We start from the raw sequence: 27,350 nt of genomic DNA, 5'->3' as shown, positions 1-27,350 counted from the left end.
CGCAGACACAGCCTATCAGTTATGTCCTTTAGGACTCGGCCAGCTCGGTCAGTAGTGGTGCTACCGAGCCACTCTTGGTGATGGACATAGAAGTCCCCTGGTGGTGCCAGAGGACTGGAAATCGAAATGTTCAAAAAAGGGTGTAAAGATAAGCCCAGCAACTACAGGCTAATCAGTTGACCTTTTAAGCTCCGAAGAAGAGTCATATGGACTTGAGACGTTAACTCTGTATCTCCCTCCACAGGTACTGTTAGACCTCCTGAGTTTTTTTCCAGCATTTTCTGTTTTTGTTTCAGATTTCCAGCATCCGCAGTATTTTGCTTTTATCTTAGTTTAACTATGGTGGTGGGGAAACTTCTAGAAACAATAATTTGGGACAAAATTAATAGTCACATGGACAAATGCAGGTTAATTAAGGATAGCCAGCATGGATTTGTTAAGGGAAAATCATGTTTAACTCACTTGCTTGAGATTTTTGAAGAGGTAACAGTGAGGGTTGAGGAGGACAATGCCATTCATGTGTACACGGACTTCAAAAGGTATTTGACACAGTGCTGTACAACAGACTGGTGAGAAAAGTTATAGTTCAGGGAATGAAAGGGACAGTAGAAACGTAGATATCAAATTGGCCGAGTGACAGGAAAGAGAGTAGTGATTAATGGATGTTTTTCAGGTTGGAGGAACGTTTGTAGTGGAGTTCCTCTGGGGTCAGTGTTGGGACCCTTGCTCTTCCTGATGTACATTAATGACCTAGACTGTGGTGTTCAGGGCACAATTTCAAAATTTGCGCATGATACAAAACTTGGAAGCATTGTGAACTGAGAAGAGGAAAGATAGGGTAGAACTTCAAATGGACATAGACAAATGAGGTTCATACGAACATAGGATTCGGAGCAGCAGTGACCTCAACTCAACATTCCGCCTCCCTCCAATAACCTTCGGCTCCCTTGTTAGTCAAGAATCTGTCTCCCTCAGCCTTAAAAATATTCATTGACCCTGCCTCCACCGCTCTCTGAGGAAGACTCACGGCCCTCAGAAAAAATTTCTTCTCATCTCAGTCTTAAATGAGACCCCGACCCGCCACCCCCGCACCCCCCACACCCCCCGAACTTATTTTTAAATTGTGTCCCCTTAGGATCTTATATGTTTCAATAAGATCACTTCTCATTCTTCTAAACTTCAATGGACACAGGCCCAGCCTATCCAACCTTTCTTCATAACAATACCCTTCATTCCAGGAATCTGTCGAGTGAACCTACTCCGAACTGCTTCCAACATATTTACATCCTTTCTTAAATAAGGAGACCAAAACTGTACACAGTACTCCAGGTGTGGTCTCACCAATGCCCTGTATAATTGTAACAAAATATCCCTATTTTTCTATTCCATTACCCTTGCAATAACAACAACATTCCATTTGCCTTCCTGATTACTTGCTATCTCCGCATACTAACTTTATGTGATTCATGAAATAGGACACCCAGATCCCTCTGCGCCTCAAGAGTCCTGCAATCTCTCTCCATTTAAATATGTTGCTTTTCTATTCTTCCCTACAAAGTCAACAAGTTCACATTTTTCCGCATTATGCTACATCTGCCAAATTTTTGCCCACTTAATCTACATCCCTTTGCAGACTCCTTATGTCCTCTTCACAACTTACTTTCCTACCCATCTTTGTGTCATCAGCAAATTCCCTTCACACAAGTCATTGATATAAATTGTAAATAGTTGAGGCCCCAGCACTGATCCCAGTGGAACTCCACTCGTCAACATCTTGCCAACCCAAACATGACCCATTTATGCCTACTTTCTGTTCCGTGTTAGTTAACCAATCTTATCCATGCTAATATGTTACCCCCTATGCCATGAGCTCTTATTTTGCGTAATAACCTTTGATGTGGCACCTTGTCAAAGACCTTCTGGAAACCTAAGTACAGCACATCCACAGGTTCTCCTTTATCCACGTTGCTTGTTACTTTCTCAAAAAACTCCAATAAATTAGTCAAACATCATTTCCCGTTCAAAAAACCATGTTGACTCTGCTTCATTGCATTGAGATTTTCAAAGTGCCCCACTGCAACCTCCGTAATAACAGGTTCCAGCAGTTTTCCTTTGACATATGTTAAGCCAACTGCCCTGCAGTTTCCTCCTTTCTGTCTCCCTCGTTTCTTGAATTGAAGAATCATGTTCATTATTCTCCAATCTGATGGGACCTTTCCAGAATCTGGAGAATTTTGAAAAATTAAAACCAACTCATCTACTATTTCAGCAGCCACTTCTTTTAAGACCCTGGGATGAAGCCCATCGGGGCCTGGGGACTTGTCAGCTTTTAGTTCTAATAATTTTCTTAGCACCTTTCCCCAGTGATTATAATTGTTTTAAGTTCCACTCTCCCTTTCACCTCCTGATTCACTATTATTTCTGGCATGTTATTTGTATCCTCTACAGTGATGAGACACACAAAATATCTGCTCAATTCTTCTGCCATTTCCTTATTTTCCATTATTAATAACCAGACTCTCTCTCTCTCTCTCTAGACCAACACTCACTTTACTCTTTTCCTTTTAAATACCTGTAGAAACTCTTACTATCTGTTTTCATATTTCCAACTAGCTTTCTCTCGTACTCCCAATTTCTCCCTCCTTATGTATCTTTAGCCATTCTTTGCTGTTCATTATATTCTGTCCAATCTTCTGACCTGCCACTCATCTTTGGAGAATTTATCTTTAATAACACTTTATCTTTAATTTTGATACCATCTTTAGCTTCCTTAGTTCGCCACGGATGATGCTTCCTTCCCTTAGAATCTATCTTTCTTATTGGAATGCATCTTTTCTGAGTATTCTGAAATATCTCCCTAAATGTCTGCCACTGCATCTGTGCTGACCTAACCCTTAAGCTAATTTTCCAGTTCACTTTCCCAGCTGTCTTCATGCCCTCAAAATTACCCTTATTTAGGTTTCAAACACTAGTCTTAGATCCATTTCTCTCTTCCTCAAACTGAATGTGAAATTTAATCATGTTATGATCACTGCTACCTAGGGGCACCTTCACTATGAGGTCATTAATTAATCCTGTCTCATTATACATCACCAGATCTAGTGCAGCCTGTTCTCTGGTTGATGCTAGAAAGGTACTGTTCTAAGAAACTGTCCCGGAATCACTATGAACTCAATCTGTTTTGTCCAATCTATACATAGATTAAAATCACCCATGATTATCGCCATACCTTTCTCACAAGCCCCCATGATTTCTTCCTGTATAACCCATCCTATAGTGTGGTTATTGTTAGGGGGCCTATAAACAGGTGGAGAGAACAGTTAAGAAAGCATATAGTATCCTGGGCTTTATTAATAGGGGCATAGAGTACAAGAGCAAGGAGATAATGCTGAATTTATATAAGACACTCATTAGACCACAGCTGGAGTATTGTGTACAGTTTTGGGTGCCACATTATAGTAAGGATGTGAGCACGTTGGAGAGAGTGCAGAAGAGGTTTACAAGAATGGTCCCAGCGATGACAAAACTTCAGTTATGAGGATGGATTGGAGAGTTTGGGACTGCTCTCCTTGGGGAGAGGAAGGCTGAGAGGAAGTGTGATAGAGATGTTCAAAATCATGAGGGGGCTGGACAGAGTAGATAGGGAGAAGCTGTTCCTGCTCGTAAAAGGATCAAGAACGAGAGTGTTTTGCAAAGCAAGTGTGACGGGGGGAAAATCTTTTAAGTGGTTTGGGTCTGGAATGCACTTCCTGGGAGTGTGGTGGAGGCAGGTTCAATCGAGGCATTCAGGAGGGCATTGGATGATTCAGGATGATTATTTGAATAGAAGCAATGTGCAGGGATACGGGGAAAAGTCAGGGCAATGGCACTAGGTCATAATGCTCATTTGTAGAGTCAGTGCAGACACGATGAGCCAAAAGGCCTCCTCCTATGCTGTTTAAATTCTGTGATTCTGGTTTCACTGCCTGAAAGTGTGGTGGAGGCAGGATCAATCAAGGCATTCCAAAGGGAATTGGATTTATCTGAAAAGCAGCAATGTGCAGGGTTGTTGAGAGAAAGCAGGAGGATGGCACTAAGTGAACTGCTCAGAGCTGGTGCAGACACGATGGGCCAAATGGCCTCCTTCTGCACTGTAACAATTCTGTGATTCTGTGAACGCGATTTTCCTTTCATAAATCCATGCAACTCCACCCACTCATTATGATTTTCTAGGATTACTTTTTGTACCTGTGCGCTAGCTTTCAGTGATTTGTGTACCTGGACTCCCAACTGAGCATAGGCCTCAACTGGATATTGGAACGTGGTTCCTACTTTGACTGATTTTTCAGGCTTCACAGCAGCTGAGCCTGGTTCATTGAAGTGGTGACTGGAGGCCGCAAAAGTTGTCTGTATTTTAAAACTTCACCCTCCTCCTGATCAGCTCTCCCTCCATCCACAGCCACCCCCCAACTCTGTCAAGATCACCTGCGTTCTCAGCCATCTGATATCGACCAGGCCCTGACCAGCCAGCTAAGGTCAGGTCTGGGAGCCTCGTCTGCAGCTTGCCGCAGTGACGTTGATGAGGCCAGGGGACAGCTTTTTTAGGGCTGTCTTTGGGCTTCTCCATTCTGGTCGCCTGATTGAGCTCAACTTTCAGGAGTTTGAGCATTCAGGCCCCGTGGTCTCGTAAAGGCTGCTCTCAATCGCTTTCAAACTGTTTGCAAGGCCACTGCTTGGTAAGACTAATTTTAAAGCTTAAATAGAAAACAGGATATTTAACATCAAATGTAAAGCAGGTGGTCTTCCATACCTTTCTCGTTACCTCTAGACTTGACTATTCCAACACACCCCTGGCCAGCCTCCTACTTACTGCCCTTCATAGAGGTGTCAGCTGTGGCTCAGTTCATAGCACCCTCGCCTTTGAATCAGAGGGTTGTGGGTTCATGTCCCACTCCCGGAAACCAAGAACTGTGATTGTACTCGAAAGAGTTGCAATCTGTGACTGTTGATAACTCGAAAAGAGTTTCCATACCTTTCTCGTTACCTCTAGACTTGACTATTCCAACACACCCCTGGCCAGCCTCCTACTTACTGCCCTTCATAGAGGTGTCAGCTGTGGCTCAGTTCGTAGTACCCTCGCCTTTGAATCAGAGGGTTGTGGGTTCATGTCCCACTCCCGGAAACCAAGAACTGTGAATGTACTTGAAAGAGTTACAATCTGTGACTGTTGATAACTCGAAAGAGTTACTGCCCTTCATAAACTTTAGGTCATCTAAAACTCTACTGCCCATGTCCTAGTTTGCACCGAGTCCCACTCACCCATCATCCCTATGCTTGCTGATCTACACTGGCTGCCAATTACGCTGACCCTTAATTTTAATCACTCTGCCACCAGCACCCTACGCTCTAGACTGTCCTTCCTAAAACTCTCCACCTCTCCTTCCGACTTTAACCGGCTCCTTAAAAGTTACCCCTTTGACCAAACCTTTGGTCACCTGTCCTAATATCTCCTTATGTGTCTCAGTGTCAAATTTTATTTGATAACGCTCCTGTGAAGCAGCTTGGGGATGTTTTACACCATTAAAGGTGCTATAAATGCAAGCTGTTGTTGTTGTTGGAGATTGGATTAAGAATTTTATTGGGCCGTAACTTAGCGTCGGAAAGCGCTGGCCCGCAGGAATTAGAAGAAATAAATACCTACTTACCTGGTCTTGAAAATTACGTTGGCGCCTCGGTTCACTGGAGCTGGGTCTTTACAATATTTACTCAGAAGTTAGAAAAGGTTTTAATTCTTCCAACTTTTTCTGACTAACTGTTGGTATAACCCTGACGGAACCATCCGTTAAATTGCATTTCCTGAAGGTTCCCAGGCAGCACAATTGTCCAGAGGAAGTGCGCGCTTCTGGGCAATTGCCATGCAAACCTTTAGCCGGGGGAGTTCCCAGAGGGATTCCCCAGTGCATCTTTGGGGTACCCCCCAAATCCGATGCTGGGAAGCTTGGTAATTATGTAAAGTTCGATACAGAGGGAGTCATGAATTATCACTGTCACAATCTCTGGGTAATGTGTGTAAACTGGATCAGTACAGAGACTGTTAGCCATCAGAAAGGGCCTTATGGGATTCTGAATGTGAACGCATCAGCTTTAAGTAGCAAAGACGTATAAACCATAGCTCTAGGAAGGAAGGGAGAAAGGACACCAACGTCCTGAGAAATAAGAGTATGCACCCTACCCTACACCCTGCCTCTGACACAGCTACCAGCATCACATTCCAGCTCACTTTGTTAATTATTCACTATAAATAAAACATCATCTTCCGAGTGGCTTTGTGGAAAGGAGGTCTCAATTAAGGACTGGGTGCTTGCATTCCTGCTTGCAGCTTCAGGTCTCCTGAGAGCCCCTTTCACTGATGCAGGTTACATCTTCGCATTGCCATTTAGCTTGATTATGACTGTGAGTCAGACCTTTTGTATGACAATCTTTCTGCTCTGTTGTGTGTCTGTCAGTACCAATACCTGGAATTAATTACACCATTCGTACCTTTGGCAATTTAACAAAGCAAAACCCCGCTCTCCCCGGGTAAAACGCTTTGGTTAGTGTTGGAGGGACTTGTTCATCTTTCTCTAATTGAGTGCCACATAATAGTTCCGACCTTTTCATGAGGCATCAACTGTGAGATGCATTCTGAAGAAAGAGAAACTCAAAGCTGTACTGTCGGCCTGAATGATCTGTTAATTAAACCAGTGCTTTTAATGAATGTGGTCGACAGTGGCACAGGTTCTGCTGTATCTGCTCAGCTCTAACCTTTGTGCGAGTTTCTGTCTATGTCTGGCTCAAGTTAATTGGTCCACGCTAATTTACACAGATTCCAGGCTTCTGGAATAGGTTGGCAAGGAATCATTTTATGAAGATGTATTATTATTAATTTTAAAACTGTGAAAGATTTTTGTTAGTCAAGGGTATTAAGGGATATGGGGGCAAAGGCAGGTAATAGAATTAGCTTGAAGATCAGCGACGGTTTCATTTAAATGACAGAACAGGCTCCAAGGGCTCCTCCTGATCCTATTTGTTACATCAATGAGCCGAGAGGTAATATTTGACTAATAGAAAAGAGGAAAATTTGCTTGACTTCTGACAGAGAGGAACTCACCCAAAACACTAAACTGTCATTTTACAGATGTTGACTGATGTGTGCATTTACTGGCAATGTTTGTTTCAAATTAACAGGGTTATTTTGTGAAAAAGTAATGTAAATCTTTGGAACCATTTAAGACAACCTCTCATTAAAAAGTAGCAAAACAGCAAAGAAATCCTTAAATGTTTTAACGCGCAAATAAGCTCTCAGTTAGCTTACTTTTAAGCAACATAGGAACAGGAGTAGGCCATTCGGCCCTTCAAGCCTGCTCCACCATTCAATAAGGTCATGGCTTATCTGGTTGTGGTCTCAGCTCCACTTTCCTGTCTGCACCCCACCCATAGCCTTGCCTTGCCTAACAAAAATCTGTCTAACTCTGCCTTGAATAAATTCAAAGACCCAGCCTCCACTGCTTTCTGGGGAAGAGAGTTTCCACACACCAACGACCCTTTCAGAGAAAAGGTTTCTTCTCATCTCAGTGTTAGAGGGGAGAGCTTATGCCCCCAGTTTTAGTCTCCCCACAAGATTTTTCCACTTACCTAACAGCTTGTTTTCACGTTTAAGACAGGGCCTCGCCCATTTTCTACCCATTCCCTCTGTCTAAGCCAAGCTGTACATGCAGTACCAGCCCAATGGAATTAGGCAAAATCAGTGTGGAACTCTTCTTAAACAGACAGAATGAAAAGGGCCAAATTACAAATGTACTTGGAAACCAAATTTAGTCAAATGAAACTTCTGGTTTTTGCAGTTTTATATACATTATTTTTGTAAGTTTGAAAATTCTGGAATTGGAATAAGAATTTAAAAACCAAATAACAGAAGTTACAGTAACGAACCTTGGACATTTACAGTCCACCAGGAAGCTATTTGGCCCATTGTACGCATGCTGCCTCTTTGCTAGAGCAATTCAAAATGAAGCCCTGTGTACTCTCCATAGTCCTGCATCTTTCTACTTCAAATGTTTATCCAGCAGTGTGCATTTGTACAACAATATCGAACTAATCTCAAATTAATTTGTTATCCTATTAAACTAGTGATTTGACAATTTAATTTATTAATTTAAACTTGCTAATTTAAATTGACCTCTGATAACAATAGAAAATGATACACAAGTAGATCTGATACAATTAAGAGAATACAAAACCCAATGTACTCACAACATTTAAAACCTCATTAAAAATGCTGCACCAAAAAGGACTGTCTGAAAGGAGTTGGACTCTCTTTGATTTCCCATACCCAGACCACAGTGACCAGGCGCCAAGGTAGCAGGCTTATTCCAGGTATTCTGGACACAGATGCCTTTGTGAGATCCCCAAAATGGATTGTAAATAATGCGATTTGGACCATTTTCCTTCCCCATATGTTGATTTCTTTATTTGTGTTCCAAGTACGAGTGCAGGATTCACTTGGCTTATTACTGCAGTCCAGGTTGCCACCGATCTCAATATTGTGTTTTTAAAAGATTAGAAGAAATAATTGCCTCTGTCACACTCTCCGTCCATCTGTTGTCCTTCCTCACTATCAGTCACTCTCTCCTTTCTTCTCGTCTCATAGAATGGTTCCAGCACCAGAAGGAGGCCATCTGGCCTGTCAAGCCTGTGCTGGCTCTCTCATGTCTGTCATTCTGTTCCTTCCCAAGTCTCTGTCACTCTTGCCCTCCCTCTCTCTCTGGCCCTCTGTGTCTCTCATAACTTTCCTCTAATTACATTAGGACAGCGCCTGCATTTCAGAAAGTAATACACTTGATAAACAGAAGTGAGAAGTGCTACCAAAATGTAACCCCTTCCTGCATCTCTGTTGCTGTCTCCCTTTTTTGGTTACTCTGACTGCTCGAGTGGTTGAGGAAGCACCAAGAACAATCTCCGAACCCCCCACCTTCTTTCCTTTCCTCTGCTGATCACTCTAATTTTGCCTTTCCTGAACATTTGATCAATGGCATGTTATGCAAAACCCTGCTCTGTTCCAGAATAGCTGGTGTTATACAAAACCCTGCTCTGTTCCAGAGTAGCTGGTGTTATACAAAACCCTGCTCTGTTCCAGAGTAGCTGGTGTTATACAAAACACTGCTCCGTTCCAGAGTAGCTGGTGTTATACAAAACCCTGCTCTGTTCCAGAGTAGCTGGTGTTATACAAAACACTGCTCCGTTCCAGAGTAGCTGGTGTTATACAAAACACTGCTCTGTTCCAGAGTAGCTGGTGTTATACAAAACACTGCTCTGTTCCAGAGTAGCTGGTGTTATACAAAACACTGCTCTGTTCCAGAGTAGCTGGTGTTATACAAAACACTGCTCTGTTCCAGAGTAGCTGGTGTTATACAAAACACTGCTCTGTTCCAGAGTAGCTGGTGTTATACAAAACACTGCTCTGTTCCAGAGTAGCTGGTGTTATACAAAACACTGCTCTGTTCCAGAGTAGCTGGTGTTATACAAAACACTGCTCTGTTCCAGAATAGCTGGTGTTATACAAAACACTGCTCCGTTCCAGAATAGCTGGTGTTGTACAAAACACTGCTCTGTTCCAGAGTAGCTGGTGTTATACAAAACACTGCTCCGTTCCAGAATAGCTGATGTTATACAAAACACTGCTCCGTTCCAGAATAGCTGATGTTATACAAAACACTGCTCTGTTCCAGAGTAGCTGGTGTTATACAAAACACTGCTCCGTTCCAGAATAGCTGATGTTATACAAAACACTGCTCTGTTCCAAAGTAGCTGGTGTTATACAAAACACTGCTCTATTCCAGAATAGCTAGTGTTATACAAAACCCTGCTCTGTTCCAGAGTAGCTGGTGTTATACAAAACACTGCTCTGTTCCAGAGTAGCTGGTGTTATACAAAACACTGCTCTGTTCCAGAATAGCTAGTGTTATACAAAACCCTGCTCTGTTCCAGAGTAGCTGGTGTTATACAAAACACTGCTCTGTTCCAGAATAGCTGGTGTTATACAAAACACTGCTCTGTTCCAGAGTAGCTGGTGTTATACAAAACACTGCTCCGTTCCAGAGTAGCTGGTGTTATACAAAACACTGCTCCGTTCCAGAATAGCTGGTGTTACACAAAACACTGCTCTGTTCTAGAGTAGCTGGTGTTATACAAAACACTGCTCTGTTCCAAAGTAGCTGGTGTTATACAAAACACTGCTCTGTTCCAAAGTAGCTGGTGTTCTGTCGCCAATTTGACAGGGCTACACGGATAAATCAGAGCTCCATAAATGATTAAAGACCTTGAGATGTTTTACTGTGTTAATGGCGCTATATAAATGCAAGTTTTATGACTTTGATATTCGTTTATGGGGTGTGGGCGTTGCTGGCTAGGCCAGCACTGATTGCCCACCCCCAATTTCCCTGCCTTCTTGAACCGCTGCAGTCCGAGTCTCGTAGGAATACCCAGTGCTGTTTGGAAGGGAGTTCCAGGAATTTGACCCAGTGACTGTGAGGTAGCCCTAATATAGTTCTAAGTCAAGATGACGTGTGACTTGGATGGGAACTTGCAGGTGATGGTGTTCCCATGCATCTTCTGCCCTTGTCCTTCTAGGTGGTAGAGATTGTGGGTTTGGAAGGTACTGTTGAAGGAGCTTTGAGAGTTGCTGCAGTACATCTTGTAGATGGTACACACTGCTGCCACTGTGTGTCGGTGGTGGAGGGAGTGGATGTTGAGGTGGTGGATGGAGTGCCAAATAGGCTGCTCTGACCTGGACGGTGTCAGGCTTGAGTGTTGTTGGAGCTGCACCCATCCAAGCAAGTGGAGATTATTCAATCACACTCCTGACTTGAGCCTTGTAGATGGTGGATGGACTTTCGGGAGTCAGGAGGTGAGTTCCTCTCTGCAGAGTTCCCAGCCTCTGACCTGCTCTTTTGTAGACACAGTATTTACATGGCTGATCCAGTTCAGTTTCTGGTCCATAATAACCGCAAGGAAGTTCATAGTGGGGGATTCAGCGATGATAATGCCATTGAATGTCAAGGGGAGATGGTTGCAGTCTCTCTTGTTGGAGAGTCATTGCCTGGCACTTATGTGGCATGAATGTTACTTGCTATTATCAGCCCAAGCCTGAAAATCATCCAGTTCTTGCTGCATATGGACATGGACTGCTTCAGTATCTGAGGAGTCACAAATGGTACTGAACATTGCACAATCATCAGTGAACATCCCCACTTCTGACCTTATGATGGAAGGAATGTCATTGGTGAAGCAGCTGAAGATGGTTGGGCCTGGGACACCACCCTGAGGAACCCCTGCAGTGGTGTCCTAGAACTGAGATGATTGACCTCCAACAACCACAACCATCTTCCTTTGTGCTAGGTATGACTATAACCAGCGGAGAGTTTTCCCCTTGCAATACATTACCCCCACTCAAGGATGGTTCCCTGCAGCTCTAGGATTCACTGATCCTTGACTGCTCCCTCCCAGTAGAGGCAAAGGCAATTTTATAATTATCGGTTCACACATGTTCTCAGAAAGCCGCATATTAAGCCAAGTAGAAGGCCTCACTTCCTGTAGAGCACAGCTCAATCTCCCCTCCCCACATCCACAGACAGACTGGACTTGTATCGAGTGGGGAAAAAGACACTAAAGACGATAACATGGATTTAAAGGAGAACCTGCAGCCTTTACTAATAACATCATACCATTCTTAGTAATCTAAGGAAAAAAGGCCAAATACGCTGCAGTATACACAGACAGTGAATGTAAAAGGTAGAGGAGAACATAAAACAGGACAAAATCTTAGCAGGAACATAAAGCCTGACAAACATGCCTGAATACTGGAAAGTGAGGAATTATTTCTTGACCAAACCACTCATCTATTAACAAAAGCTGTTACTGTCTTGTTATAAGTAGCAATGACAGGAATACCTGGACAGCTTGTCAAACATATTGACGAGTTTCATTGCTTCATACTCTTTCTGTTCCTCGGTCATTCCATCCATCGGATTGGGCATCGGATCTTCAACATGACCAGTGATGGGATTAATGCTGCAAATCAAAAACGATGCACGGAATCAGGAGTTAGCAGCCAGCATTACACATGCTTGGTTCGAAGTAAGAGGAGAGTAAATTTTCTTAAAATGATAGCTAGAATAATCCCAGCTCCCTGTCTTCTCTCCTCATAGGACAGCTGGAGGTTTAACTGAAGTCGGAACAATCTATTGCTCAATCCCTATCATGGAAATGAGAATATTTTCGCAACCAGGATTGGAAGATTTTTTTCCACTAAAGTATCAGGAACATAAGAATACAGCAGCGTGGGAATATACAGGGCCATAGCCAGGACCAGAGTCTAGAAATTGTCACATCCCACGTTATCGCTCCCATTAGATCCTTCTCCAAATACTCATCCAGCTCACAGTCCTTCTGCCTCTCTTGGCAGCCCATCCCATACATTCAACACACCTTGCCTAAATCTAAAAGATACTTTCACCCACCCTCTGCTGAGTTTTCTAGCCACCATTCCTCCTTGTGTGGAATGATGGAACTTTTTACACACTTGCATTCTCAAACCACCAAAACAGTTTGAGAAGATACTTACAAAGATTTGACACTTTTGTACTCTTCAGTATCCGTGTCCTCATCTTCAGAATACTGCCCGTCACCCCTTCCTCCGGCCAGTAGCCCGTGGGCAGCAAGTAGTCCCGCGGCATTACCGTAGCCAGTGTACTTTAACAAGCAATCAACTGGAAGAAAGAAACATTCATCAGTAAGTTACATACCTCCCTGCAGATGCTTTTTCCAAGTAGATGCTGAAAATCAATTAGCACAGTTTAGGATTAAGAGGAAAACGTTGTTTAAGGTTTTGTGCTGCCACTACGGTTCACTGGTAGACATTAGCAAAATATCTGAAAAGGAGCGTTAATGTACTTTGGATATCGTTAGTAACTAAGAATTTATCTGATCACAGAATCATCCAGCACAGAAGGATGCCATTCAGGCCATCAGGCCTCTTAGAAAGAGCTATCCAATTCATCCCACTCTACTGCTCAGTGCTCATAGCCCCACAATTTTCAAGCATTAATCCAATTTCCTCTTGAAAGTTACTATTCCACATCTTTTCAGGCAATGCACTCCAGATCGTAACCTGCTGCTTTAAAAATCTTTCCTCAAAACTCGGTGTCATGAAGAGATATTAATGTGTATAATGTTATTGGAAATTATTTTTAAATTGGAAGTGTAGGTAAGTGAGTGAGTGAGTGAGAGAGAGAGAGAGAGAGAGGGAATTGGATTAAAGACAGCTAGTCTGGGTGCTTTGATGTATGGTAGTTTTTGAGATGTTAATTAGATAAATGTAAGGAGTGAAAGATAAAGAGCAATTTGCATTTGCTGAACAAACCATTCAAAAGAAGGGAATAAAATCTTGCACCTAGCTGGGAGACACCAAGCAATGTGTTTATGTTACTAATAAAATTGGTGGAATGAAAGGCTTATTGTTAGGAGAGGTAACATTTTAAAAAAACCAAGTAATACAATGGGAAATTTACATTCAAAGGGAAAGCTAGGTATAAACAGCGAGGAGCTTGTGGGAGAGTCAGAGGCATGTAAGATCCAACCAGCCTGTAAACCCTACAACTGTGTCTGCAAAGGAACCAAATTGAAAGGAACCTCATTTTGAATTTGTACGGTCAAATGTGCTGTATGATTCTATGATTTCATGTAAGGCCAAGGCCCTATTGCACCACCATTGGTGGGAGGGTTTGATTACAGCGTGACAAGTTTACATAGGAAGTTCTCACTGAAAGCAATTGACAGGTAGTACACACAGATTTTTATTACATTAAGAGATCGATAGTGACCAGATATTGCTCTCCCAACACAGTTTAATACAATTAGCATCAAACATGTCACTAATCGACATCATGTTGATCAGAACCTAAATGTGTGGGCCTCTTCCATGAACCACAATAAAGGAGTGGAATATAGGAGATGAAGTTACACTAATGCTCACCACTCTCTTTGCACAGCACAAACAGGAATTCTGCTGCAGTGTGTTTCACCCCAGTGTCGATGTGGGTCATGAGACGTACCAGCTTATTTCTAAGAGTGGTGCCAATTTCAGGACGATTCTTTACATCTTTTAAAGGAGGCAGGACCTGCCAATTCAAAAATGGCAATAGTTTAGAAAAAGTTTTGGCACATCATGATACAACACGCATGGTCTGAACCCGCCGGGTAATATTTATTTAATGGTAGGTCACTCACTGGCAATTATCAATTTAACTGCAGGTCAAACAGTTAAATTACACCAGACATTGAATACAACTGAGAAGTAAACTTTAAAAGCGAATTTGCACTTATACCAACACCTCATCACATCTCAAATGTCACAAAAACACATCTCACATAAGTAATTGGGTTCCCGATTGTGCTTTTGAGTGTCGCAACCCTTAAAATACTAACAAACTCATATTTAATTCTTATTTCCTGTAGGTTCCATCATCTTTGCATCTCTGTAACATTATTCTCCTCTGTTGTTGTATAATTGGCCATTAGGAGGTGTGCGGCAGCTGGTATATGGAGGCTCCCTATTCTCTGCCTTGCCACCAACGTCTGTCTTTACTTGATCAATGAGCTTTTTCATTTCATAGTTAGCAAACTCAGTTAACCATTTAATAGTCGCACTTTATTATAAACTGGCTTTATTTTCATGAGGGGAACATTTCAAAGTTAGATCGGAAACACCACGACATGCAACTGGGTTACTTTTACAGCTATAATCTTTGAAGGGACTTCTGTTATGTGGATAGATTGGAGCAGCTGAGAGGAGATTGGATAGAGGTGTTCAAAAGAGAGAGAGAGAGAGAGAGAAACACTGTTCCCCTTGGCAGAAGAGTCAATAACCAGGGAACACTGATTGATACAAGGTGATTGGGACAAGACCCCAAAATGATCTACAAAGGGGAATGAAGATTGAATTTACTGCAATAGGAGAAGTTACAGGTGACAAACAATTGGGACTTAATATGGGGCAGGGTGTAGGTGTTGGAAGTACTGGATGGACTGGAGTGTGTGCAGGATGGATCTCAGGAAGTCAGTGAGGAGACTGTTGGAGAACTCGAGGCTGGAGGTGGCCATGATGTGGAGAAGGGTTTCAGTGCAGTGGGAGTGAGGTGAAGATGGAATATTTGTTGGTCACATAACTCAACTTTAACTAAAGTGTGACAGGAGATTTTTTTTAATATATCTTTACTTTTAAAATCACATATGTTGCAAGAAATACTCCAAACAATAAAGATTTTTTAAAAAAAAAGTCTGCCAAACAATTTTTCCAGCAATTAATGTGAATTCATCCACTAGCACTTCATTGACTTGGTATATTAAACTAACTAATCTAACCATAAACTAAACATAAAATTAAGAACTACGTTTCTGTGTGAGACATTCAGAAGGAAAGTGGATTGTTATCTGAGAGGAAAGAATGCACAAGGTCACGGGGAGAAGGCAGGGCAATGATTCTAGGCAAATTGCTCGTTCAGGAGAGCTAGTATAGACACGATGGGCCAAACGGCTGTCTGAGCTGCAACAATTCTGTGATTATGTCAATGAAATTAGAAAAAAAAACCATAGTTGAAAAGTTAAGAATGAGGGGCTGTAGGTACAAGATTAATTGCAAGAGATTTAGAACAGAGGTGCTAAACAATACTATGGAGTAGTCCGGGAGGAGTACCCGCACAGTAATCACTGAATCAGCAACAGTCAGCATGGAGTTAGGACAGGGAATGTCCTCCTGGCAAACCTCCTTGGCTTTAAGGATGCCACAAATGAAACAGACGGTGAAAGTTTGTATGATGTAGTTTATTTAGCCTTCCAGGAACTCTGTGACAAAGCCCCACAACGAAAATGACTAATTAATTTGAAATCCATGGAGATTGAAGGTAGAATGTGAGGCTGCACAAGAAAAAGAGGAAATGTGTGTGTGTGCTTGAAGTGCTCTTTATGTTTTTAATATGAATTTTCAGCTCCTAGTTTTCCAAACAATAACCAGGGACTGGTTAAAGATAGCCAGTTGGCAGCTAGATCGTTTTAAAATACTTAATTCAACGTTTGAGGACTCTGGGTCTATACTCGATGGAGTTTAGAAGGATGAGGGGGATCTGATTGAAACTTACAGAATACTGAAAGGCCTGGATAGAGTGCACGTGGGGAAGATGTTTCCATTAGTAGGAGAGACTAGGACCCGAGGGCACAGCCTCAGAGTAAAGGGAAGATCTTTTAGAACTGAGATGAGGAGAAACTTCTTTAGCCAGAGAGTGGTGAATCTATGGAATTCATTGCCACAGAAGGCTGTGGAGGCCAGGTCACTCAGTGTATTTAAGACCGAGATAGATAGGTTCTTGATTGGTAAGGTGATCAAAGGTTACGGGGAGAAGGCGGGAGAATGGGGTTGAGAAACTTATCAGCCATGATTGAATGGCGGAGCAGACTCGATGGGCCGAATGGCCTAATTTCTGCTCCTATGGTCTTAAATTGTGTTCTTTTATATCGGGGGAAGAAAAGAATCAAATAACTTATTTTCCTTTTGAACTTATCAAGTCCTTACCCGTGAACGGATATATTTCCTCATATCTCTGTGCTTCCTGGAACCTTCTGTCAGGACACTTAAAACTGGAGTCAATCCTTCCTTTAAATTGGACCCCTATCAAATATAAAGGTATAAATAATCAAATTAAAAATCAAAACTCAGTGTGAAAATCAAATTGTTGGATAAGACGTCCATTTTACTCCTCCTATTGTTTAAGTCAACATTCAGGAAACGGTCAGATTATTTTCCCATCGCTCTTGACCTCAGCACCAAAAACTTACCTTTCGATATTTCCCTGGATTATAAAAATTTGTATAAAAGTTTAAGAGAAGGGACGAGAAAAAAAAAAGCCAACAATTTAAAAACGTTGGTGCTGGACACTTAAATTCAACAAGTGTTACTTCAAAAATGTCCAAGAAAATTAATTAAAATCATCTGGTACATTTTGATTTAAATGCTGGAAATCCTCAGCAGGTCCAGCAGCACCTGTGGACAGGGAATCGGAGTTAAGGTTTCAGGTTAGTGACCTTTCAGAGTCTATAGTTTTTTATCAGCTTCAGTAAACGTGCAGCATATGGGAAATTTTAATCAAGTTCACATGCTGCATGCAGTGTAAAATTCACTCTATACTCTATTCAGATGCTTTCTTGTTGCAAATAACCTGAAAATAGCACTAGGGGGGCAGTAACTCGATCCAGAAACATAGAGCACATTTGGCCCATCGTGTCTTTGCCTGCTCTTTGAAAGAGGTATTCAGCTAGTCCCACACTCTTCTCTTTTCCCATAGCCCTGTAGATTTTTCCCTTTTCAAGCATTTATCCAACTTCCTTTTGAAAGTTACTACTGAATCTGCTTCTGCACTGTCAGGCCGCACGTGCATCCTAGGTGATAACAGCTCGGTGCATTAAAATCCTCTCAAAATCCCTATATTTTTAACCATTTAATGACATCAGTGCTAGACTCCATTTAGTCCTCTCACGATAGCAACTATTTCCATGTGAGCTGTTGCAGGTTTGGAGAGAAAGAGAGGGAGAGAGAAAAAAAACAATCTGAAGTTTCTCTTTACAACACAGGATTATGGGCATTTAAATGTCACAGGAGCTGGACTTCACATTTCAGGTTCCTCTCGTACTTTTGCCAGTTGAGCATTTGCAAAAGGACAATTTTATCTGTCAATAATTTCAGTCCCCCCCTCCCCCACCCCGAGTGAACCACATTTCTCATCCTATCCCAAATCTGTAAGTTCTACCTCTCCGCAACCTTTACAAACATACGAATGAGGAGGAGTAGGCCATTTGGCCCCTCGTGCCATCATGGCTGATCTGATTGTGGCCTCTACTTTCTTGTCTATCCCCTATGTCCTTTAACTCCCTTGTCAATCAAGAATCTAACTCAGCCTCAAACATATACAATGACCCAGCCTCCACTGCTCTCTGGGGGAAGAGAATTCCACAGACTAACAATCCTCAGGAGAAAACATTTCTCCTCATCTCCGTATGAATTTAAATTTTTATAGATGGTTGAAGCAGTGTGTGTACTGAGCTTCACGTAGGCTGGGTTTCCTGTTCCTGAATTTATATCTGGCTGGGGAGTGGAAACAAAAAGCTATAAGTTATTTACTCCCCACCAACCTTCCTTCCCTTGGCATTGCCGCTGGTGAATCAGGTATAGGAGGAGTGGAATGGGAACCAACTGGATGGGGGAAATCCAATCCCACAGGTCAGCAGGAGGCCAACTGGCCAATGACCAGTTTTGGTAAAAGGTCATCGACCTGAAACATCAACTGTTTCTCATTCCGTAGATGCTGCTTGCACACGAACAGGGAAGAGAGCTCATCCTGAGTGAGGCACAGCCAGAGTGCGTATTGGCCATTTGGTGCACAGTGGGAATTCGGTGCATAGGGGACGAGGTGCTCTTTGCATTTTTTCCTTGCTATCCAACTTCTTAAATCTTCAGAGCGTAGGTCTTGCCCTGCTGCAGCAGTAGAGGCTACAAGGGAAAGGAATCACTGGTAAGTAGTGCATAAGGTATTTACTACTTTAATCGCTTATGGTTTAAGGTCTTTTTGTGGTTTACAGTTTGTATATTCTACAGTAACGAGGATCAGGAAAGAAGGGCCCTAGAGTCATTGACTTAAAAGGTTTAATGTAAAAGGGATAAGTCATGGCAGGAGAGCTCGAAGCCATGGTGTGCTCCTTGTGCTCCATGTGGGAAGCCGGGGACATTTCCAGTGCCCGGGACCAGCATGTGTGCAGGAAGTGTGCCCAGCTGCAGCTCCTGGAAGCTCGGGTTTCAGAGCTGGAACGGCGGCTGGGGACACTGTGGAGTCTGAGAGCATTGTGGATAGCACGTTTAGAGAGGTGGTCACACCACAGCTGAAGGGACTTGAGGAAGGAAGGGAATGGGTGACCACCAGGCAGTCCAAGAGAAACAGGCAGGTAGTTCAGGAGTCCCCTGGGGTCCCGCTCGCAAATCAGTATTCCATTTTGGAGGCTGATGAGGACGCTGGTTCCTCCAGGGAGTGCGGACAGAGCCAAGCTTCTGGCACCACAGGCAGCCTGTCTGTCCAGGATGGGAGGAAGGGAGGAAGAGCAATAGTAATATGGGATTCCATAGTCAGGGGAACAAATAGGCGCTACTATGGCCGTCAACGTGACTCCAGGATGGTATGTTGCCTCCCTGGTGCCAGGGTCTGGGATGTCACTGAACAGCTGCAGGGCATCCTGAAGGGGGAGAGTGATAAGGCAGAGGTCATGGTACATGTTGGTACCAATGACATAGGTAGAAAGAGGGATGAGGTCTTGCATCAAGAATTCAGGGAGTTAGGCAGTAGACTAAAAAGCAAGACCTCTCGGGTTGTAACCTCTGGATTCGTCTCAGTGCCACGTGCTAGCAAGCTCAGAAATAGGAGAATAGCGCAGATGAATACGTGGCTTAAGAGTTGGTGCAGGAGGGAGGGTTTCAGATTCCTGGATCACTGGGACCGTTTCTGGGGAAGGTGGGACCTGTACAAGCGGGACAGTCTACATCTGAACCAGAGCGGGATTAACATCCTTGCGGGCGGGTTTGCTGGTGCTGTTGGGAGGAGTTTAAACTTATTCGACAGTGGGAGGGGACACAGAATGTTAGCAGAATAGGGACACATGATAATACAGTAAAACAATCAAGTCACAGGGAGTACAGCTGCAATAAGCTTCAAGGGAGCAAGGCAAGGCTGGATGGCCTCTACTTTAATGCCAGGAGTATTACAGGTAAAACGAACGAGTTAAGAGTGAGGATTGACAGGTGGAATTGTGATATAGTAGCCATCACTGAAACGTGGATGAGGGAGGGGCAGGATTGGTAGCTCAACATTCCAGGATATAGAATCTTCAGGCGAGACAGGGGAGGGGGTAAAAGAGGAGGAGGTAATGCATTATTAGTTAAGGAGTCAGTTACTGCATTAAGGAGAGATGATATCTTGGAGGGGGCATTGAATGAAGCTTTGTGGGTAGAGCTTAGGAATAAAAAAGGGGCAGCCACATTGTTAGGTGTTTATTATAGGCCCCCAGATAGTCAGCGGGAAATTGAGGAGCAAATAGGTGCACAATTTGTGGAGGTGTGTAAAAACAATAACAATAGGGTAATTAGGTGATTTCAGCTTTCCCAATATTAATTGGGATAGACATAGTGTTAAGGGCTTGGATGGAGTGGATTTCTTGAAATGTGTACTGGAGAACTTTTTAGGTCAATATGTAGAGGATCCAACAAGGGACGGCGCAGTGCTGGACCTAATTCTGGGGAATAAAGCCGGACAGGTGGATGAGGTGGTGGTGGGCGAGCATTTAGTGATAGCGGCCACAACATGGTACAGTTTAAGTTTGTTACGGACAAAGAAATCGACATGTTGCAAAAAAGATGTTTTGGATTGGGGGAGAGTGGATTTTAGTAAAATAAGGCAGGATCTGGCCAAGGTAGACTGGGAACAGCTACTTGTGGGGAAATCTACAGAGTAACAGTGGGGGGGGTGTTCAAAAAGGAAATGGGGAGGGGACAGGCTCAACATGTTCCCTCTAGGGTGATAGGAAGGAGTAACAAGCTCAGAGAACCATGGATGACCAGAGATATTCAGGTTATGATGAGAAGGAAAAGAGAGGCTTTTAGCAGGTACAAGGGGAGCAAATCAGCGGAGGCATTAGTGGAGTACAGAAAGTGCAGGGTGGAGCTTAAGAAAGCAATTAGGAGAGCAAAGGGAGGATATGAGAAAGCTCTGGCTGGTAAAAGTAGGGAAAATCCCAAGATATTCTATAAGTATATCAATGGGAAGAGAATAACCAGGGAAAGAGTAGGGCCCGTAAGGGACCAAGGGGACAATCTATGGGTGGAGCCAGAGGGCATCGCTAGAGTGTTGAATGAATACTTCACATCCGTCTTCACCCAAGAGAATGAGGATGAAGGCATGGAACTCGGGGAGAGAGACTGCGAGGTTCTTAAGCAAATTGATATTGGGAGTGACAGGGTATTGGAGGTGTGGGTAGGCTTAAAAGTGGACAAGTCTCCAGGTCCGGATGATTTGTGTCCCAGACTGCTGAGGGAGGCAAAGGAGGAGATCGCAGGGGCTCTGACCCAAATTTTTAATTCCTCTCTGGCCACGGGGGAGGGGCCAGAGGACTGGAGAACAGCTAATGTGGTTCCGCTATTTAAGAAGGGTTGTAGAGAGAAACCAGGGAACTACAGGCCAGTGAGTCTCACGTCAGTGGTAGGGAAACTATTGGAGAAAATTCTGAAGGAGAGAATCTATCTCCACTTGGAGAGGCAAGGCTTCATCAGGGATAGTCAGCATGGCTTTGTCAGAGGGAGGTCATGCCTAAAAAATTTGATTGAATTTTTTGAGGAGGTGACCAGGTGTGTAGATGAGGGTAGTGCAGTTGATGAAGTTTATATGGATTTCAGCAAAGCCTTTGACAAGGTCCCATGTGGGAGACTTATAAAGAAGGCAAATGCACATGGAATACAGGGTAATTTGATAAGGTGGATTCAAAATTGGCTTAGTTGTAGGAGACAGCAAGTGATGACAGAAGGATGATTTAGTGACTGGAAGCCAGTGGCGTATCACAGGGATCTGTGCTGGGTCCCCTATTATTTGTCATTTATATAAACGACATAGATGACTATGTGGGGGGTAGGATTAGTAAGTTTGTGGATGGCACAAAGATTGGCTGGGTGGTTAACAGTGAGGTTGAGCGTCTTGGGCTATAGAAAGAGATAGACAGGATGGTCAAATGGGCAGATAAGTGGCAGATGGAATTTAACCCTGAAAAGTGTGAGGTGATACACTTTGGAAGGAGTAATTGGACAAGGAAGTATTCAATGAACGACATGACACTAGGAAGTTCTGAGGAACAAAGGGACCTTGGCGTGTGTGTCCATAGATCTCTGAAGACAGAGGAGCATATTAGTGGAGTGGTGGTGAAAAAGGCATATGGGACACTTGCCTTTATCAATCGAGGCATAGATTACAAAAGTAGGGAGGTCATGTTGGAGTTGTATAGAACCTTGGTGAGGCCACAGCTGGAGTACCGTGTGCAGTCCTGGTCGTCACATTATAGGAAGGATGTGATTGCACTGGAGGGGGTGCAGAGGAGATTCACCAGGATGTTGCCTGGGGTGAAACATTTAAGTTATGAAGAAAGGTTGGATAGACTTGGGTTGTTTTCGTTGGAGCAGAGAAGATTGAGGGGCAACCTGATCGAGGTGTACAAGATTATGAGGGGCATGGACAGGGTGGATAGAGAGCAGCTGTTCCCCTTAGTTGAAGGGTCAGTCACGAGGGGACATAAGTTCAAGGTGAGGGGCAGGAGGTTTAGCGGGGATGTGAGGAAAAACTTTTTTACCCAGAGGGTGGTGACGGTCTGGAATGCGCTGCCTGGGAGGGTGGTGGAGGCGGGTTGCCTCACATCCTTTAAAAAGTACCTGGATGAGCACTTGGCACGTCATAACATTCAAGGCTATGGGCCAAGTGCTGGTAAATGGAATTAGGCAGGTAGGTCAGGTGTTTCTCACGTGTCGGTGCAGGCTCGATGGGCCGAAGGGCCTCTTCTACACTGTGTGATTCTGTGAGATTCTGTGAACTGCGGAATGTTTCCAGCATTTTCTGTTTTTATTTTAGGTCAACAGGGTGAATTGGCTCAGTACATTGTGGAGACCAAATGAAAAACAGTCAAGAGTTACAGGTGACTAATGTTCCAACAAAACTGCAGTCCCTTGGAAAGGTTCATCTCAACTGTGGTCAGCGGGTTGGAGCTCCATTTACTTTGAGAAGCCTGCTCAGCTGTGCTGTGTGCTAACAAAGGTACTGTGAGGTGCTTGAATTTTAACCTTTAACGTATGGAATCAGTTTTATATTAAGAAAGCATTCGCAAACATTTGTAACATTACCACCATCCTATCATCAGGAGGGCAAGGTTGCCAAGCAAGTTGTAATATTTACAACGAAATACTAGCTGATCATCCCTGGTCTTGTCTCTCCGGGATAGAATTGATTTTGGCCAGCAGCACTAAACAACCAATCGGCAGAGAAATTCTGATCGTCTCAGAGCGTGTTACAAAGTCTGAGACACAAAGTTCTTCTCTAGGTGAAGCAGTGTTGTAGACTAGGAGATGCAGACCAGGAGATAATCGAGCCAAGACACACAAAACGTAATTTAGTCACCACTGGAAAGTGTGCAATCTGTTATTTTCATATCTTTTCCGTAAATAAATTCCTATGCCCTGGACACAGAGGTCATTTCCCCTGGCTGGGGAATGCAGGACACAATAGACAAAGCGTTAGGACAAGGAGTTGATCATTTAAGGCTGAGATGAGGATAAATGTCTTCACACAGATCATCCATGATCATACTGATCATATTTAAGGGGAGGCGGTGACATAGTGGCATTGTCACTGGACTAGTATTCCAGAGGCCCAGGGTAATGGACTGGGGTTCGAATCCCATCACGGCAGCAGGTGGTGAAATTTAAATCCATTAAAAATCTGATGATGACCGACTGGGAAGGATTAGGGAAGGAAATCTGCCTTCCTTACCTGGCCTGGCCTACATGTGACTCCAGATCCACAGCAATGTGGTTGACTCTTGAAAATGCCCTCTGAACAGGGGCAATTAGGGATGGGTAATAAACGCTAGCCAGTGATGGTCACATCCATGAATGAATTAAAAAATAATATTGAATGACAGAGCAGCTTGAGGAGTCACATGGTCTACTCCTGCTCTTATTTCTCACACTGTGTTGTCAATAATAGTGAAAACTTCCTATGTAAACTTGTCACAGTGTAATTAAGCACTTCTGCCATTGGTGGCACTGTACTTACACATAGCGGTGTGAATATAACATGGTAAATTTAGATAGACATTTTTTATTATAAATGAGGATATGAATCATGCACAGACATAAAAGATTAGCTTTAAAAAAAAACACAGATAAAAGCAACTGGTCCTACTGGCCCTATATCCCTCACTGAACCCAAATCAACATCTGCTCCAATTAGTGATACCGGCCAAGAAAAATATTTACAAGCCGAAAACAACAGCAAAAAAAATGGATTCTCAGCTGATATTGGCACGCAAAGCGTCTTAGCCTAACTAGGTGAGTCTCTCCCTCAGCACAAGTGTAACATTATTCTCAACACCACTGGCATACTGCTGTAGAAAAAAAACAGATCATTGTCTTACTCTGTCTATTCTCTTTTCCATGAAACACAGCAAAATCTCAACTGCATCCATCTTCTTCCCATTGTAATCGACTGTTCCACATTTGATGTTGGGGCTGAAAAGGAGATCCATGGCTGACACTGGAATGTTGCTCAAAAGATTGATTGTGTGGCTGAAGAAAGAAGATTAGAATCATGAGTTTACCCTTGGATTTACGTCATAATAATTAAAAACACAGCGAGAGGAAACAAACTTAAAAACTCCACTCACATATCCAGCCTGTGCACTTTTACTAGCGAGAAGGTGAAAACTGATCCACGATTTACTGCACTCCCAAGTTAATCGGAAAGGAGAGTTATTATGAAAGTAGTTCCTTTCTGCAGTCCACTGACTACCCAGGGTAGTCTGATCTGCATCAGTATAATATCCTTACATTCACTGGATGTGAACACAAGTCTTTCTCATACTGTGCAAACCAAAAGTTCCTCTTGGAGAGAAAGACAAGGCTGGGAAGCATGGACTGGAAAATCTCAGCCATAATCTCACCACTATAAAGAACGGGCAGATAAAGCTGCATGAATCACTCGAAATGGATACAACTCTTTGTATCTGCATGCTATCAGCAGCACAAAGAAATCTGCTTCCTTTCACCACTAACTGGGATTGTGGTTTCTCACAGCTGTGTTCAGCATGGTGATGCCATCTTCTGAATTTAGGCTTGTATACATTCTGTTCTTTTGGGAAGATCTGGGCAGTGAACAACTATTTTACACCTGCAGGGACTTGATTCTTATGTCAATAGTTTAGCATCCGCAACTTGCTATATAGGGCAACATATTGAGGGTGTGTGAAGCTCAGTGATTCTGAAATTTGAGCGATTACGTAAAAAAACACTCGCACGTCCACACAATCATTATCTTCATTGTCTCAAAGCATTCCCAATCACGCAGAAAAAATACCCCACTCTCAATCTATATTGTGTTCCGTACCTGACTCCTGCACTCTAAGTCTGTATTCCATCCCCCCATCAAAGTGCTTGCACCTAAATTGTGCTTTGGATGGTTCACAAGTAACACTAGGTATTATAATTCTGATAGCATCACAAAGGATTACTACAAAATTCACCCCACGCAAAATTAGGAGCAAGTCACAACTGTATCGCATGCCTAAATATCACTTGGTTTTAGTCCAGTTTAACATGATAGACTTTACAAGCTGATGAACACAACTGGGACAATGCACAATGCAGACAGCCTGCTGTAAGCTTTTCTCAAAAGACAACAAGTTCCAACACTAGGGCTACAGGTGCATATACACAATCAGAAATGAGGAAGTGTTATTCCGATTCTTAGCTTAGACCCAGCTCTCACAAACAGCTGTACGATGTGGCCCAAGTTCTCCGTAGCTCTTACCCAATGCTATCTCCAGTAACTCCTGTGGAAGGAATTCGTCTGATCTTCTAAATGTTTTGTTCATTTTCTGATCTTTTAAACTAGCAGAGGTTGAGGTGTCTGATCCAGAGTCTGCCTCCTCGCAGTTCCTGAGTGTGCATATTTCACTCTTTTCTGCTGTGAGGTCCCCTTTCATGCAGTAATATGCAAAGGAGCTTCTCCAACACCTTTAAACTTAATTTTATGGATCACTGTGTTTCAGTTAATCTTTTCAGTAATAGATGCCTGACTTTCTGATCTCTGTCACTCCACTGACAGTTTTATTTGCAGAAAAGAGTATGAAATTCCTTAGCTTCCACCAAGTCTGCCACCATACATAGGTCGACACAAAGCCATTAGCATTCTTCCCCTAGGAGGTAGAAATGCACACTGGTATTGAGCATATATTAGCCCTTATTGCACCCTACAGAGCCCATTAATCATCCTTGGATGACACTCACCCCCTCAGCTCTCAGCCCCCTCCTGACCAATGCACTGAATAAAACTCTCGGCACTTCCAGTCACTTCTCATAACCCGTCCACAATGTGCGCACGCTGACACAGATCAGTCAGCTAACTACATTCAACTCAGTAACAACTCAGAGCTTTCAAGCATTCCAAAAGAGAGAGCTTCTGACTTGCGGTTCTCCTCGGCCCTTTGCAGATTAAATCAAGTTAATTACAGATTGAGAACTATTTAATCTGTCTCGTACATTTTGAATTAAAAGAGGGCCCAATTTGCTTTTATTATTTATTTATTTGTTGTGTTATTCCCAGAGCCCGTGAAGGTGGTGAGATAATCCGGAACACACAATTCTTCACAACTGGAATCAAAATCAAACAACGAGTGAGCTGGATTAGAAGAGAAAAGTGAGCGCACAAATTTAAAAATAGTTTCTTAAATCTCTGATTTTGTATTCCCCCAGGAATCATAAGTCAGGTCCAATACTGACAGAGTAAAACAATTCTTTATGTTCCCTGCTTAAATCAATTTATATTGCCATTTTATTAAAATAAAAAATCAAACATATACTCCTTTTTCAAAAACAATTATTCAATTCCACAGCTACTTTAAAATGTTAAAAAAAAGAGGATGCCCATCGTGTAGAGTGCCACAGCAGTTGAAAAGATTTATAACGCCAAGTACATCAAAAAGTATGAGTTAAATTCCACTACGTTTAGCTTTCCATGGTCCTGACAGGCAATGAATTAAAGCCTGAGCTGGCAAGACTATTCCTGGTTTCAATACAGATATAGCGTGTAGGACAGTGCAAAAGACTGAATGAAATGAGCCAGGAAAGTTCAAAGGATAAAGGGTCACAGTCGTAAAAGAAAAGAGAAAGCTTACACTGAAGAGGAATCAATCGACGGCCAGCTTTCTGCTGTATCAACTTTAGGAGCAAGGCAGAAATGCGTTGGGAATCTCCCTAGATATGGCAGCAGAATTCAACTCTTGTACAGACTTAGGCTTCCAGGAAAAGAAAATAGGAAGGTCAAGAATGTTGATAAATGGAGGGCAAAAATATAAGATTTCCTCTGACTGCTCCTAAAAGGGGAAAAAAAAAGCATGAAAAGCAAAAGTCTGTTTTACACTAAGGCCGACTATTG

At 42.9% G+C, this 27,350-nt stretch overlaps 1 protein-coding gene across 2 annotated transcripts in view; it reads right to left on the bottom strand.

Moving 5' to 3' along the window:
- ric8b (RIC8 guanine nucleotide exchange factor B) overlaps nucleotides 1-27,350 on the bottom strand; it is a 60,303-nt gene that overhangs the window by 6,991 nt on the left and 25,962 nt on the right. For both annotated transcript variants that reach the window (XM_078567687.1, XM_078567686.1), the window contains exons 5-9: nucleotides 24,334-24,484; nucleotides 16,643-16,738; nucleotides 14,051-14,195; nucleotides 12,641-12,785; nucleotides 11,968-12,087 (exon numbers count right to left, since the gene is read on the bottom strand). In XM_078567687.1, coding sequence (XP_078423813.1) covers nucleotides 11,968-12,087; nucleotides 12,641-12,785; nucleotides 14,051-14,195; nucleotides 16,643-16,738; nucleotides 24,334-24,484 — 657 coding nt within the window. The remainder of the gene's footprint in view (nucleotides 1-11,967; nucleotides 12,088-12,640; nucleotides 12,786-14,050; nucleotides 14,196-16,642; nucleotides 16,739-24,333; nucleotides 24,485-27,350) is intronic.

The sequence above is a fragment of the Cetorhinus maximus genome, chromosome 22, assembly GCF_964194155.1.
Source record: "Cetorhinus maximus chromosome 22, sCetMax3.hap1.1, whole genome shotgun sequence".
NCBI lineage: Eukaryota > Metazoa > Chordata > Chondrichthyes > Lamniformes > Cetorhinidae > Cetorhinus > Cetorhinus maximus.
Note: the sequence above shows the minus strand (reverse complement) of the source record. Positions and strands in the feature narration are given on the sequence as shown.